The 17,162-nt window shown below is 35.6% G+C and overlaps 2 protein-coding genes across 2 annotated transcripts; both read left to right on the forward strand.

The window, feature by feature from the left end:
* The first annotated feature begins 660 nt into the window (after window positions 1–660).
* On the forward strand, window positions 661–1,269 carry LOC139870961 (uncharacterized). The gene has a single exon (XM_071858721.1). The coding sequence runs from the start codon at window positions 661–663 to the stop codon at window positions 1,267–1,269; it is 609 nt and encodes a 202-aa protein (XP_071714822.1).
* A 453-nt stretch (window positions 1,270–1,722) lies between these two features.
* On the forward strand, window positions 1,723–2,076 carry LOC139870962 (uncharacterized). The gene has a single exon (XM_071858722.1). It carries the CDS (start codon window positions 1,723–1,725, stop codon window positions 2,074–2,076), a length of 354 nt encoding a protein of 117 aa, XP_071714823.1.
* The last annotated feature ends 15,086 nt before the right edge of the window (window positions 2,077–17,162 follow it).

Genomic DNA, 17,162 nt, shown 5'->3' on the forward strand with positions numbered 1-17,162 from the left:
TATATCATATCCGAAGGGTGTCCCGGAATGATGGGGATATTCTTATATATGCATCTTGTTAATGTCGGTTACCAGGTGTTCACCATATGAATGATTTTTATCTCTATGTATGGGATGTGTATTGAAATATGAAATCTTGTGGTCTATTGTTACGATTTGATATATATAGGTTAAACCTATAACTCACCAACATTTTTGTTGACGTTTAAAGCATGTTTATTCTCAGGTGAATACTAAGAGCTTCCGCTGTTGCATACTAAAATAAGGACAAGATTTGAAGTCCATGTTTGTATGATATTATGTAAAAACTGCATTCAAGAAACTGATTTCGATGTAACATATTTGTATTGTAAACCATTATGTAATGGTCGTGTGTAAACAGGATATTTTAGATTATCATTATTTGATAATCTACGTAAAGCTTTTTAAACCTTTATTTATGAAATAAAGGTTATGGTTTGTTTTAAAAATGAATGCAGTCTTTGAAAAACGTCTCATATAGAGGTCAAAACCTCGCAACGAAATCAATTAATATGGAACGTTTTTAATCAATAAGAATGGGACATTTCATTTACTTATACGCTGCACTTCAAATTCAACACAACCAACAACGAAGCAGAATATGAAGCTCTTCTCACCGGGCTCAGAATAGTGAAAGAAATGAAAATTGAGCATTTGCAAGCCTTTGTAGATTCCCAACTTGTTGCTAACCAGGTTTTAGGTATCTTTGAAGCAAGACAACCTACCATACAACTCTACCGGTCAAAGGTCAGGGAACTAGTGGAAAGCTTCAGAAGCTTCACAATCGAACATGTGAGAAGGAGTCAAAACAAGAAAGCACATGCCCTGAGCAAATTAGCTTCTATCACTTTCGCGCAACTGGCAAAAGAAGTATTGGTCGAAGTGTTAGAAAAAAGGTCCATCGAAGCTCAGGAAGTCCACGACTTAATCACTGAAGAAGAAAACACATGGATGAAGCCAATAAAGGAGTACTTGGAACTCGGAATTTTACCCGAAGACAAAAAGGAAGCACGAAAGATCCGGATCAAAGCACCATCATACAAAATGATTAACGAAGCCCTGTATAGAAAATCTTTTCTTACCCCATGGCTTCGATGTGTCGAACCAAACCAAGCTTCGATGATCATCAGAGAAATGCATGAAGGTATATGTGGACTTTATTCTGGTCCAAGGTCAATCGTGGCAAAGATACTAAGGATGGGGTATTACTGGCCAACCATACACGAAGATACAGTCACGCTCTTATGAACCTGTGAGCCATGTCAGATCCACGCAAAAGTTCAAAAACAGCCAAAGCAAGAGATGATATTGGTGCTATCAGCATGGCCTTTCTCAAAATGGGGCATAGATCTAATAGGTCCACTCACCGAGGCCCCAGGAGGCTACAAATGGTTGGTAGTTGCGATAGACTACTTCACAAAGTAGACGGAAGCAAAACCACTAAGCACCACGACGGGGAAACATATAGAAAAATTCGTCTGGGAACACATCGTGTGTCGGTTTGGGATACCCCAATAAATCTTTTCGGATAATGGTAAACAATTCGCTGAAGGCATCTTCCTGAGGTTCTGCGAGAAACTGCAGATAAAGCAAACCTTCACTTCCGTCTACCATCCACAAGGGAACGAACAGGTTGAAGTAACCAACAGGGATATCTTAAAAGGCCTCTAGAAGCGATTGGGTAAATGCCACCAAGGATGGATGGAAGAACTCCCCCTAGTTCTATGGGCTCACCGAACCACCCCCAAAAGGAGTAATGGGGAAACCCCCTACAGTTTGGTTTACGGCACTGAGGTGGTACTACCAGCGGAGATACAGGTGTTAACCAACAGAACCGCGAACCTTGAAGAGAACGAGGAGAACCTCCGTCTTAACCTTGACCTCATAGAGGAAAGAAGGGAAGCTGCACTGATTCGGGAAGCAGCATACAAGAAAACGATTGAGAAGTATTACAATAAGCGAGTCAAACCATCAGTATACAAGGTCGGGGACTATGTCCTAAGGCTCAACAGCACTAGCAAAGTAGAATACGATGGAAAGATGGATCCAACTTAGGAAGGCCCATACATAATCTTCGAAGTTTTTGGGAATGGTTCATACAAACTTGAAACCATGGAAGGAAAACAGATCCTCGGAACCTGGAACGGAGTAAACCTTCGAAAGTTTTATTTCTAGACTTTTAGCTGTATGAAAGTAGGAAAATTTGTAATGGGTAGTTGAAACTTACACGCTTCCTACCACAAGAAATTTGAATGCAATCCTACTATCTTTTGAAAACACCAAGCTTAATATTGTAATACTTGCCAAACTCTAGCAATATGCAAGAGGTAACCCTACGAGGTACACCGAAGCTATTGCAGAGTATTCCCAAGAGGAATACTTGTCAAACCCTAGCAATATGCAAGAGGTAACCCAAGAGGTATACCGAAGCTATTGCAGGGTATTCCCAAGAGGATTACTTGTCAAACTCTAGCAATATGCAAGAGGTAATCCAAGAGGTATACCGAAGCTATTCAGAGTATTCCCAAGAGGAATACTTGTCAAACTCTAGCAATATGCAAGAGGTAACCCAAGAGGTATACCGAAGCTATTGCAGGGTATTCCCAAGAGGAATACTTGTCAAACTCTAGCAATATGCAAGAGGTTACCCAAGAGGTATACCGAAGTTATTGCAGAGTATTCCCAAGAGGAATACTTGTCAAAATTAAGCAATACTCAAGAGGTAACCCAATAGGTATACCGAAGCTATTGCAAAATATTCCCATAAGGAATATTTGCCAAACTCTAGCAATATGCCAGAGGTAACCCGAGGGGTATGTCGAAGTTGTCGCAAAGTATTCCCTACACTCAAGCAGTACACAAAAAGGTATTAGGGAAAATTCTACAAGGAAATAAGTGTACATATTTCGGCACTAAAGGGTCACACCTAGATGACCGAAAGGTAGCCAAAAAACCCAAAGACATAACCTGCTTAAAAGTTAAATAGAGTAATGACACATAGATGGGCATGACAACCCACAAAATACTGAGTACAAATTGTTCATAGGCAACAAAGCCCCAAATCAGCAGACACGCAGGCATGATAAAAGTACATTAGACATAAGGTAATTAGCACACAGGTCACTACAGCAAAAGAGGATCAAGAAACAAACCAACCACAAAGATCATTGCTCCGTAACCAAGGCAAGGAGCTCCACATGCTTAGCATCAGAATGAGCAGCAACAGAGGCAACATAGTTGAGCTCAGCATCGGCAAAATGAGCACATGCAGCATCAACAAGGGATGAAGCCTGATTGGTATACTCCGGATAACTGCTAAGCTCAAGCTTGCCCTGTTCGGATAACTCAGTCAACAATTTACACCTCTCCTCAAGTTTGCTAGAAAGAACAACATCACCAACAAACGTGCTCAACTCTTTACTGCGAATAACCTGCCTGCAGACATGTGGAATGACCTGGGTAATCACATCAAAATAATCTGCTTTTAAACCATCAAACCTCTTCTTCTGATCTGCCAACGCTTTCGCTTCCTGACGGAGAGCCTTGTTCTCTTCTTCCAAGTCAGCAATCCTCTTTTCGTCAAGCTTCTGTCTCTCTTGCATGCTCAGAATCTCACTCTTGGCTGATTTCACCTCCTCTTCCCAAGATGTGTTCAATAAGAATTGCTCCTGGAGCTTCTTCACAGTCTCTTTGGAAGATGCATTGACATCCCTAAGCTCTTCCACATCCTTCTCTAGGCACACAACATTGCCAGATTTCTGCTTCAAACGGGACATGACGAGGTGGTTATAAATAGCAGAACGATATCAATGAGCAGTATAAACAACGATAAGCTTAGAGGTATCCACGAAAGCATCTTCGAACTCAGAATGAATCATTTCATCAAACACATCGAAACAAGCTTCCAAAGAAGGGATATCAGGAATATCACCTACAGAGACACAAAGATATATTTGAGAACAAAGCATAGTTCAAATAACAAACACTAATAAAAAGCGTACGCAAGAGAACATTGTCGCCATAACCTTCAACTGGAGCTTCGTCATCAGTATCTTCATCTCGAAGAGCAAATATAGCTTTCTTCAAGGGAGAACCAAAAACAACCTCTTTCATTGTCCTAGCAGCCTTCTGATGCCTAGACGCCCTAACAGGAATACTCTTGGACACGTCAGGCTCTGCATCAACATCAATAGGCTCTTCTTCCGAAGCAACCTTAGCGTTGTGTTAAACCTTGGGAGCACTAGACTCCTTAACCACAGTGCTAGCACGGACATCTTCCGTCATCTGTTTCACCCCAAAGGACTTGATAACATTTCGCAAAGACATCTCTGCAAGAGTAAGCAAGGTCAGAAAAATAAAACAAAAGGGTCAAACAAAAATAAGACATATGGGCATGCAAAACCTACCCCTTTCCCCACAAAAGTACACAGTAATAGCTTCGCCTCTTTCCCACGAAGGTGCCATGCCGAGCTTAAAAAGGAGGGAATCAGGAAAAGCTGAAGGTATTATAGGATGACGACAAATTATACCTTGGAGAGGATCATTTTTAGCATCCTCAGGAATAGGATCACTATATTGCTTGGGAACAGTGGCCCACCTGCTATCAACGGCATTGGGAAATTTGTCCGTAAAGAAAAAAGATTTCTTGATATAGACAAAGGAATTTTTCCAATTCCTTACATCAGGAATGGAAGAAACAAAACACATGGGAGTATCAATCACACTACCCTTCTTTTTACGACGCTTGGCAATTGTAACCCAATTCCCAGCATCACCAGTTTGAAAGAAACAGCGAAATAAGTCAACAGAAGGCTGGCCGCCATATGCTTTGCACATATATTCAAAAGCCAAGATCTTTTTGATGGCAAGAGGGTGAACAATCGAAACATGGACTTTAAAGTAATCAAGAACGCTAAGGAAGAATTATGAAATGGGGATCCTAAGGTTGCATTATGTAAATGATTGCGTGTACATTCCGACGTAATCCGCCGGAAAGTCTAGCATGAACTTCCCGAATTTCGGTAAATATATGTCGTCTCCTTTAAGACCTAGGGTTTTATAGAGGCGTTCACAGCGTTTGGGGGTCACAACACTAGAAATAGATCGAAGCCCTACTTTAGCCATAACAAAATAACAGAAAAATATAGCAAGTTGGGAGCAATACCTTTTTGAGAATTAAAGAAGATGATCGGATGATGAAGAGAAGCAAAAGAAAAAAGAAAGGAAAAAATGAAAGAGACAAATCAAAGTTCAACCCTTTATTACCCCTAAGCAGAAAACCGTCCCATCAATTACAGAGTTACTTTGGTAACCGTACAGGTAAATTACTATTTCACCCTTTAAGCCCATTTAAACAGAAAAAATTTAGCAGGGGCAAAAAGGTAAATAGTACCCGGGTAAATAATTGCTGGGATCAGAGACGTCAAATCAAGTAATCAAGTGGCAGATTGAGTTTAATTCAACAAAGCTTGGTCAGAAAGCTTCGTAAAATTAAACTGGGGGGCTTGATAGTGTATCCCCCCGTCAAGATAAACGAAGCTAAGTTAACGGAGATATCGCGCCTAATGAGGATAGATGACATAAGAATGGATCACAAGAACACATATGTCAAATAAAAATCGAGGGCGGGATATCCTCAAACTCAAATAAAGGCGCCCAAAGGATAAAAGAAGAATGCTACCAAAGTAGAATCCCAATATTCAGAGTTGGTACGAAACCCCTTCTGTTATACGAAGCAATAGTAATGAAGGAACGTGGTGACGAAGAGATCATGGTTACCAATGGACAAGGACTTCTCCTAAAGTCACAAGATCACCTAGACTGAAGGAGAGTAGTAAGCGGTTGACCAAACTCGCTTCCACTAACATCCAAATGACAAAAGAGGAATGTTGCAGGGTAGCTTTCTTAAGCCAGCAGGAGTTGCAGCCGGCCGAAGGGATAGTTCCCTTTGTCTTATCAGAGATCGCCTCGAAGACTGAATCTACCTAGAAAGCTGGTGATAGAGCTATTGCCTAACCCTATAAAAAGGAGAACATGATCTCTGGAGAGGGCATTCGCTCTAAGTCACAATTACTCACATACAATACTCTCAATGAGTTACCTTAGTATCTTGGTGGCGTAAAGTACGATACCTTCGTACTACCTTCGGAGAATCGCCAACAAACATACATTCATCATCATATCCTGTTATATTACCCATTCAGTTATCAGACCTCAATATCCTTGTTTCTTCAACAAGGGTTGCCAAGAATTGTACAAACAGGTCCTAAATCCTACCATGTGTCACATGTTTCATTCGCTCATCATATATCTTTGTTAAGGAATTACCTACATAGTGAATTAGTCTCACTCCCACTATTGGGGGTACATAATATTTAGTGTCGTAGGGTAGGGTATGTTATATAAAGTTGTATATACATGTGACTATATTTTTGAGCAATGCAATACAAATTTTAAGTGGTATTTTTCACATAACCTAACAAGAAATAGTTTTATAGGTTTAGTTGTTGAGTTGTTTAACACCATAAAAGAAAAGGCAAGATAAGGATGCAGCATATAAGAGTATATATTGTTACAAGGTTATGACAAAAAGTACTTACTTCCTTACGTAATCTACTCCAATAAATTTACTACAACTGAAATTTAAATAGCATGATCATTCAAAGCATGAAAAGTAAAAGACACTTCAACTTTCAATATGTTATATTTGAAAAGAAACAAGTATTTATCTCTTATAACGTTCTTGTTTTTCATGTTGTATATATATTACAGTCAGTATTGCATAATTGGAGTGATGACAAGTGTGTTCAAATTCTTAAAAACTGCCGAGATTCCGTTACAGAGAAACCTGGAAGAGTTATTATCGTAGATATCATTCTAAACCCTGCAGGAGATGGCGTCTTTGATGATATATGTATTCATCTTGATCTGGTTATGCTAGCGACTTGTAACATTGGCGGGAGAGAAAGAACCGAAGTTGAATGGAAGATGATTTTGGAAGACGCGGGATTTCATCGTTACAAAGATTTTAAGATTCCTGCAGCTGTATCAGTTATTGAAGCTTACTTGGATTGATGCAATTAATTATTAAAGAATATACTTAGTAAGAAATAATAGCATACTAATGCTATACATTAATAAATAATGCTATTAATCATAACTAGCTTAATGCCCGCGAATTCACGGGATTTTTTTAGGGATGACTCAAAAATTGATTTGTCAGAATAATTATAGCTTAGATAGTATTTGTTAGGTTGTTAAGAATACAAAACAGTTTAGTAGTAAAATTGAATTACTAATAATAAAGTAAACAAGTTGTAACATAAAAAAGAGAAAAAAAAAAAAGAAATAATACACATATGAAATTCAAGTACATAGTAACTATAAATGAGATCAAACCAAACATAGTAGACTGACTCATTCAATGAATCAATGGGTTGACATCTCACTATTCAAATGAAAGCCAAGCACCGAAAACTTTGAAGAGTAAGAAAAATAGATTTTATGACACTTTTGCTAGCTATTTATCTTATAGCCCAGAGTGTACAATTGTGTCATAACCGTGCATCCAATCAAGATCACCAAGCTTATAAGATTGGCCATTAAGACTTAACATTTTTGCTAGGCAGACACACAAAAAACTAAAATGATGACATTTCCCTACATCCGTTCAAAATCGCCCAACTTATAGATTGATCATTTGCATAAGATTAGCACTTTTGTAGGACTTTCTTGCAGCCCTATCAAAAAACATTTTGACACCAAAATAATGAGAGAAGACTATCACGTACCTTTTTGACACATCAAAACCTTTTTATATCAATCCGTTTTTATATCAATCCACTCTACCCGTATACGCCTTATAACAACCAACTATTTGGGTTTTGCAGTCAAAAAACTGACTGACTACTTGTATTTATAATATATTAGTCTAAAAAATTTAACCAAATTTAGCGAAAAAGATTTAGGAAAGCAAAGGACAAAACCATATTTAACCATGTGAACTCCAGTGCCTATAAATATGCATACACATAAATGTATGTAAATATTTATACATATTAAGAGATACGCATATGTCTATACATATGGGCGTACACATTCGTCAACAAAAACTTATAATAAGATGGCAATCAAGAGAAGTTAAATGAACATTCTACAAACCTCTTGGTGCCTTTCATTTGTTGCGTCTGATGTGTCATGTTGTTCTTCTGCCACGTTTCAAAATATCATTAAATCTTTGTTCAAGACCCACACAAGTCTGACCTGCAAGATTATTCTCATAACCCATCTTCATAGCCACCTACCGAGTCCAATATATGATATAAAATCAATCTTTTCCAACAACCTACTCCACAATGATGCAAGTAATGTCATCTAGATAGGAGTATTCAATAAGTTAAATAACAACTATGATCGATTTTCAAATATGAGCAAAAAATCATCTATTATTACAAATTACATCTAATATAAATGACACCTTTGTCGACCCTTGTAGTGAACCTAAGGAATCCATAACATCCCTTCAATATGCTTTTGCATTAAAAAATTTCAAAAATTAAACCATAAATACAACACCATAATATTTTTTTTATTGAAAAAAATCAGGGTAAGCCATACATGTACACTTGCCACTCATGAGGAGGGCCATAGTTGCAACCCTTACTATTACGGTGCTCAAACTTCAATCAAACCTATAATAATGTTAGTAAAAAAAAACAAAATAGTAGTTAGATACGATAGCATATCATGAACCATTAATAAATATATTGCCTTGGCATACCTCAACTGCATGAGGACATGTTCTAAAACCACATTTGCCCAACTTCGTGTCAATCTTATACGTAGGAGAACTTTTTTTGGAACGGTTATACATAGGAGAACTACCTACTTTAACCTGTATTAAATCAATATATAAAACATGATCAACATATATAACAAATACTGTACAAAGTATAAAATATGGACGGAGATATACCCGATCAGTTACACGAGTCGCATTTCCTCTTCGACTCCCATTATCATGTCACCACTTCCACCTCTATAGAAATATCTTTATCCGCAACACCGTTAATGACCAGTTCTACAATTTCAACAGCAACCGCGTTTGGAACAAAGTCACAAGGTGGTTCAGGGTCTAAATCAATCAACTTAATGCCTCTTCCTCTACTACCGGTAGTTGGCCTACCTTTTCCTACATATATATAGTGTAAACCTTTGTGAAATTCAACTTGGTAAGTTGATTATCATTTAATTCTTAAACGCGTCTTATGTGGATAATTGATTTTGAAATTATGTAACATATTTGTTAACTGATTTTGCTAAAAACTGGGGTCAAAGGTTATCTATTGGCCTTTCCTTTTCTTCATAGAAGACACTCAAGAGCATCTTTGCAGAACTTTTCAAGACTTAAAAACCTCAACAGTTGCTGGTGTGAATCACTAGTATACTTTCTTCCGAATATAAGAATATCCATTTTGATTCTCATTATTCAGACCAAATTCACCCCCCAATAGGCTCCACTTTTCCTAATTAATAAACAAATACATGTTAGTTACTAACCATAATCAGATCACACATATAAATGGAGTGATCCATGAGAGCAAAACCAACTATACAATTGAGATTTTGTTAACCTAAGAATCTCAGTCATATAATCAATTTGACATGAAGACAAAACGTATAATCTTGAGTTAATCCTCAGCATATTTAAACACCCACTTAGTCAAATGGGTAGACGGGTTATATGCCACAAGTAACAAATATGCAGGTAACCTGAGCTCCAAACTGTCAATCATTAATAAGTGAAAAATACATGAAGTACATGATAACCTGAGTTGAAGAGGACACACAGTCAAGGATGCAAACCCTCTGGACTTGTCTAAATATTCCTTCACAACATAAACACAATAAGTAAGATGATTATGTAAAAAAGAGTAAATGTACAAAATGGGTAACCATATGAAGGTTTCAGATATAACTATGTTCGCATGTTGCAAGAAATAAATTGCCTTCTAACATAAAGAATTCATGCATTTCATATGATATATCAGATATTTGAAAAAGAACTTCAAGATAAAATAATGGTTAGATTTATTAGAGACTAACTTGTAGTCTATAGCATAGTTGTTACTTCCTTTCAACAGAGAGCCACCATAGCCTTCATTAGAAGTTGATATTCAACTGTTATATGTGGGTTTAGATTATAACCTTGTCTATTCATAATTAGAGAGTTGTCACAAGATGTCACTCATGATTCATAGATGCGTGAAGTATTACAATTACATCAGAAAAATAGGTGAACATACAAAATTAATCCAAAAACAATTAGCTAAAAGATGATATCCATGATCTTTGAAGAGCCATCAACTACCCATAAACTATCCAGCTGTTAGAGCATGCCTTCAAAGGTTAAATTTGTCAATTTTTGAGCTATTGTTGCATACTTTTAACGATTGAATTATAAGCGTCATTCATTGTCAAATTGTACCCTTGCCTAAACCATGAGTAAAAAAACAAACCTTTGATTTCGATAGCTATACCAAGAGCCCTTCTTCAACACCATATCCAATCACTTCAGCGCGGTCGAATATACATCCATGCATACATATTAGATCAGGGCATCAGGCTATGAAAATATAAAAAGATGACAGTTTTTACCCATTTAATTCTTAAAAATCACACACTGACATATTCGTGTTGTATTCAACATAATTGTAACCTTGCTTAAACCATGGGTAAAAAATAAACTTTGATCTCGATAGCTATATCAAGAGCCCTTATTCAACACAATGCCCATCAATTCAGCGCAATCCACTATACATCCATGCATACATATTAGATCCAGCATCATACTATGCAAATAAGAAGAGATGACCATTTTGACCCATTTAATACTTAAAAATAACATACACTACATATTCGTGTCGTATTCGACATAATTGTACCATTTCCTAAACTATAAGTAAATAAAAAAACCCTTTGATCTCGATAGCTATACCAAGAGCCCTTCTTCAACACAATGTCCATCATTTCAGTGCGGTCCGATATACATCCGTACATACATATTTAATCATTTGTTATCCTCCCTTCCTAATTATTGATTGGAATAGATATTGCAAAGCCAGACAACACATTACAATTAGTTTGATTGTTGAAATTAAACATAAAACATAACAAATTAATAACTACATAAGCTGTACCAAAAAGGACCATTAGCAGGTTCGATGTATACTTTCGTCTGGTTAATTATTCATTGAAATGTATTTCACGAATTGTTGTGATCACCTAATAATCCCTGTTCAGAAGACTTTTGTTCTTCAAAACCCTAATGTAATCGAGATTGCTTAATGACAAAACACTTTACATATTGTTGAATTGAAATTAAACTTAGCAATTGAAAGACTAATAAACAATAATCTGACTTACGATCATTCCCGTCATCACTATTTAATACCGTCTTCTGCTACATACGTACATCGCACGCTCGGATACCATTTCTGGTACACCCTCTTTAAAACGTGTTAGAATTTATTTAGATTAATGGATACATCAAACACTTTCCATCTATCAGAAGGGAAACCTTATTGCGAAGCTCATTTTTCGTTGTTTCACTAATAAACTGAGCAATTTCAACTGTTTCACATACTACATTGTTCGGTGTATAGATAAATGAAAAGAATGCTAGCTAAAAGTATCGCTTACTTTGCTTTCAACTTCTCCCTGATCGCATCAGTTTCACAACTGATAAAAAATTGTTTCGTGTCATTGTTAATTTACTTGCAGGATGAAACAATTAAAATGATAAGTGACTAATTTTGTAATGACAATCGTATACACATAATGAAATTTTTTTAACATAAGTAATTGCTTATATCCAGCAAAAAATAAACACATTAGTATGATCAAATATTCAATTGATGCAATACCCTATGACAATATAATTCATATCAATTCAATGAGACATAACCACAAACACCTTGTGTGCAAAACAAACTTTATAATTTTTGTAACTACAAACATATCACCTTAAGCATAACTTTATATATATATATATATATATATATATATATATATATATATATATATATATATATATATATATATATATATATATATAAAGTTATAAAGTAACTCTTTGAAACCCATGGAAACAAATCGTGAATTCACATTAAATAAATCACGATTTCAAGTGAATTCTTACAATGATAATATAATAAGCTGTTGTAATGAAAATCAATATAATTAATCAATATAATAATCCATGAAAACAAATTTTGGGTTTAATGATAACTTACAATGATAACACGATTTTTATGTATTGATTTACAGGGCGATCTTCGATGATACCCTTACATAATTTATTTACAGCTTCATCTCCGATGCATACACGGTACCGTTGAAAATCAACAGCTTAGCGGATTTGACGATTATTTGATCTACATCATGAACCGATTGATTTTCATGTTAAACATTCAAATGGATTGAAATTAGTGACGAATCTTTAGAGTTGAATTTGATTGTGGTCTAAGATTTGAGAGAGTAAGTTAGGGTTTTTTAGAGAGAAAATAAGGTGAATGAATGAAACTGTAAAGATCCCCTATTTTCTTTGTTTTATCCCGTAATTTTTCTAATTAGGAGGGTATTTTAGTCTCATTATTTCTAATCTTTAAGATTATGAGGTTATAATCATTATATGATTTTTTTAATGGTTCAGATCTAGTGATGATTTATGAATGAATGGATAGAATTAATTGTTAGAGATTTACATGACCTATTTTTATGTTTGTTATTATATATAGTAGAGATAATTAGAGTGTGACACTACTACAAAAAATGGTATAGAAACCCCTTAAAAAAACCGTTTTTTTGATGAGGGTGAAAAAAGAGGTCCCTAAAGTAAATAGAAACCGGTTTTAAGATTTTTGGGACAAAACCGGTCTCTAAAACAAACAATAGAAACCTCTTTTTAACAAAAACCGGTTTCAATCTTTAGAAACCTCTTTTTTATTAAAACTGGTTTCTTTACCATATCTTAAGAAACCTCTTTTTTGTTAAAACCGGTTTCGATGCAATTTTTTCTTTGAGCGGGAAATGAAAATTTTAACTTAGTGTAAGTAGAGAGCATAGAGTTTACTGCTTTAGTCTAAAATCAAACCCGCACTTTACATACCATTTACTTGTACCACCTAGTTACCTCTATTCTCTCTAAAAATGCTCACACCTATTATCAACTTCTTTGTTAAGGTAAGGCATTTAAATATTTATTCAATTCATTTGTGTTTCTTTGTTAAGGTAAGGCATTTAATCAATTCATTTGTGTTTCGTTTAAGTACTGGAAACCAACACAAAAATTCATTCTTTTAACATTTTTCATTTTTCCATTAAGTACCAGATATCATGTATAAATTTAATTTAATGCTAATAAAAAAAATTGTTGTAGGTGATAACGAAGAAGGAAAATGGAAGATAAATCAAAATCAAGGGACAAATATATATAATCTGAATTGACGATTCGAATCTACTAGCATAGTTAGATTTAAGTTTTAAAAAACAAAATCAAGGAGATGAAGATTATCTATTAAAAATAACTAAGCCATGAACTGAGCTACTGCAATTTACAGAATTAATTTTTTTTAAATTAAATTCTTATTAGAAACCGGTTTTTAATATGGAAGAGGTTCCAAAAGATAAGAATAGAAACCTGTTAAAGTTAAAAAGAGGTTCCTTTTGTTCACAATAGAAACCTGTTTTTGAAGAAACCGGTCTCTATACATGTACCAAAGGGAACCCAACCCTTTAAGAACCTCTTGTAAAACCGGTTCCTAAAGCCTTTAAAAAAGGTTCCTTTGCTCTATTTTTGTAGTAGTGTGATGACACTTGATAGACCACCAGCTTTTATAGTTTCAGTCTCTTGATAACACTCATTTAGAATCTTGAAAAGAGTAGCACAAAAATGGTATTGCATACCTGACTTTCTAATGCAACAAATGAACATCATACCTATTAAATTGTATTGTGCATCTGATAATTTAATATAAAAAGATAAATCTTCTACGCTATTTATCGGTTGTCTTGCGTCTCAGTTTCCGTTTCCTGTTTCTGCTCACCACTAATTTATGCAATAAACAAAGTATTAATATAGGGAAAGTTAGTAGGTTAACCTTTAAAAATCAGATAGGGTTGATAAAAAAGAATAACAAGTTTGCCAAAGTAATTTAGGTGTTTCAAAACTACGTACTGGTGATGCATTCCATACAAGCCAACTTTCATTGTTTCTTTGCCTCACAGAAAAAGTTGTAGTGAACCTAAGAACATTCATTGGTTTTTGGCTTCGTATGAATTTAGAAAAGAGTGAAACTTTATTTTGTTGGTGTTCTCATTGGAACCCAACTCTCCCATTTAAAGTAACTAAAATAATCTGCTTGAAGCTAAAAAGCTAAAATATACTAGCATGCATATCTTTCTTTGTGGCATAATAATGAGTACCATATCTGTTTCGTTAAAACTGCTGTTAAGAATATACGTGATCAGTTGACCTGAATGAAGGGACTAATTGTATTTTTTGGAAAAATTTACATGGATAATCCCTGTGTTATACACCATATTTTACCACGAATCCCTATATTTCTATTTTAAACTTAGCGATCACTGTGATATACAATTGTTATATTGTGATCTACAATTGTTATATGGCTGATCCTTACATCCAACAGACGTTTAGTTGGTACGTTAAATCACAACACGTGACCAACACGTGAGGGTTATTATCGTCTTTTACTATTTATCTCTGCCCCTTTATAACTTCTTATCCCCACCTCAAAATCCTTAACGTCATTTTCACTTGATACAAAAAACCCTACAATCATTCCAATATCAATTAACCAAATCAAATCCTAATCTGTCATGGTTCAATGTTGGTGTGGTCGTGAATCTCCGATATCGCATAAAAAGTCATGTTTTTACTAACGATATCTACTCATATTCTACATGTTTTCAAGAAAAATAGTTCATTAAACGCACTAATCCACTAAGTTTTGCTAAATAGCACTTTAAAAGCTAACTTTACGAAAAAGCTGTAAAAAGAGCCTAAATTGAGGTTTTCTAACGCTAATTTCAGAGAACCGACATAGAAGACCATCACAAGAGATCAAGATCACTAACCATAGATGCCAGCACAAATTCAAGACATGTATATGAAGATCTATCAAGAACCTAGAAACCCATCTGATTCATATACATACAAAGGTTAAGAGGTTTCAAGATTTACACACCGAAAGCACACATGAAACCCTAATTATACAATACTTCAAATACACCCACAAGGAACATCCAGAGGTGATTCGAGGATTGTGTGTGACTAATATGAGTCTAAGGAACCCCAAGAAAGTGTATTTGCTGAAATTCAGGCCAAACGGTGCTTAAAAGACGAATTATCAGGAATCCGTATACGACAATCACGGAGTACAAATGCACAACTGGCCAACCAGTTACACCAACTGGTGACCCAGTTGGTGAAACTGGAGACCCGGTTACCAAAACTGACGACCCATTTTGATAACTGGCAACTCAGGATTCTATACTGGCGACTCGAAAATGAAAACTGGCGACCCGGAAATGGAAATTGGCGACCCGGGAATGGAAACTAGCAACCCAGAATCCAAAATTGGTGACCCATATTTGGAATCTGGTGACCCAGTTAACCAACTGGTGACCCAGTTAACCAACTTGCGACCCGGGTTAGATAACTGGCGAGTCGGAGCTTGAAACTGACGACTCGTTGTTAACAACTGGCGACCCGTTATGTTAAGCAACTGGTAACCCAGTATCAAAACTGGAAACCAAGTTCTACTATAAATAGAGGCCCAGACGTTCATAATTTTCATTTAGAAAACTCAGAGCTCTCTCTCATTTCGAATTTTCACCCTTCTTTCTCTCTAACAACACAATTCTGCAAGCTTAGGCTTGTTTAGTATAAATTAGTGTGAGTCTTGTAAGCTCCTAAGAAGCTGTATATACTTCTTAGAGCAAGAGTTGAAGCTGGGTCTTATATAATATTTTTTTTGGGTAAAGGGTTACCCCGTCGAAGCTTTTATTAAAAATAATAAAAGAATATAAGTACAATAAAGTGTTGGAGCTATAAGAGAGAGCCCTATAGCTACAATAAAACAACCAAGCAACAAAAACATAACAACGCTAAAGCTATGAAACAACCAAACAGACTAGTTTAACTTCCAAGCTATCTTCAGCAACTTTGTTTGACTTGATTCTTTGAATCGAACCGAAAGAAGCTTCAAATGAATAGTAGCATAAATATTTCAAACAGCGTATCTACAGTATGCTTCAGACCTTTGAACAGCCTGCTATTACGCTCTTTCCAAATAAAATAAACTGATCTGGCAAACATAAGCTTAGCAACTATAAAAGTCAAATTATTTATAGGACCCGAAGCTAGTAAATTTGAAATCTGCAGCCAGTCGTTAACTTGGATACCAATATTGATCAGTTGCTTCGCCTTCATCCATACATCGTGAGAGTAAGCACACGCAAAAAACAAGTGAGATTGGGAGTCAGCACACGAATTGCACAACGGAAATAAAAGAGTTTGGTTATTAATCTCCCACTCTTTTATTCTATCTTGAGTCTTTAAATTTTCTATTCATTAATAGCCACATTATAAATGCATGACGAGGAATACATTGTGAAAACCACACAACCCGAAACCAACTAATCTTAGGAGCTCTTAGTCGAATGTCTTCATACGCTATTGCCACTGAAAAATCTTTAAATGAACCATTTGAACATTTCCATTTGATTGTGTCAATCTGTTGTTGCTCCACAACAGGCATATCAATTTGATCTAAAAATGGGTATTTGTGATACCAACTAATGGGCCATTTCCATTGTTCCTTCTCAATCTATTAAATCAATTAGAGGACCCTGGTTATTACAAAAATCAAACCATTCCAAGGTGTTATTGCTACTTTTAACTTGATGGAAAAAGAATTTATGAATTACATTACGCATGAGTAAAATTTTCCCCCAACTCCAACTCGAGGTTTGATTGGCACATCCCAAAATGATTTTTCATGTAAACGATAGACATGTATCCACTTCACCCATAACGACTCTTTATTGTTTAAAAT

This window comes from Rutidosis leptorrhynchoides, chromosome 10, assembly GCF_046630445.1.
Source record: "Rutidosis leptorrhynchoides isolate AG116_Rl617_1_P2 chromosome 10, CSIRO_AGI_Rlap_v1, whole genome shotgun sequence".
In the NCBI taxonomy this organism is placed as follows: domain Eukaryota; kingdom Viridiplantae; phylum Streptophyta; class Magnoliopsida; order Asterales; family Asteraceae; genus Rutidosis; species Rutidosis leptorrhynchoides.

Bases quoted from the DNA above. Each gene is read 5' to 3' on its own strand.
- LOC139870961 (XM_071858721.1), top strand. From the start codon at position 661: ATGAAAATTGAGCATTTGCAAGCCTTTGTAGATTCCCAACTTGTTGCT.
- LOC139870962 (XM_071858722.1), top strand. From the start codon at position 1,723: ATGGAAGAACTCCCCCTAGTTCTATGGGCTCACCGAACCACCCCCAAA.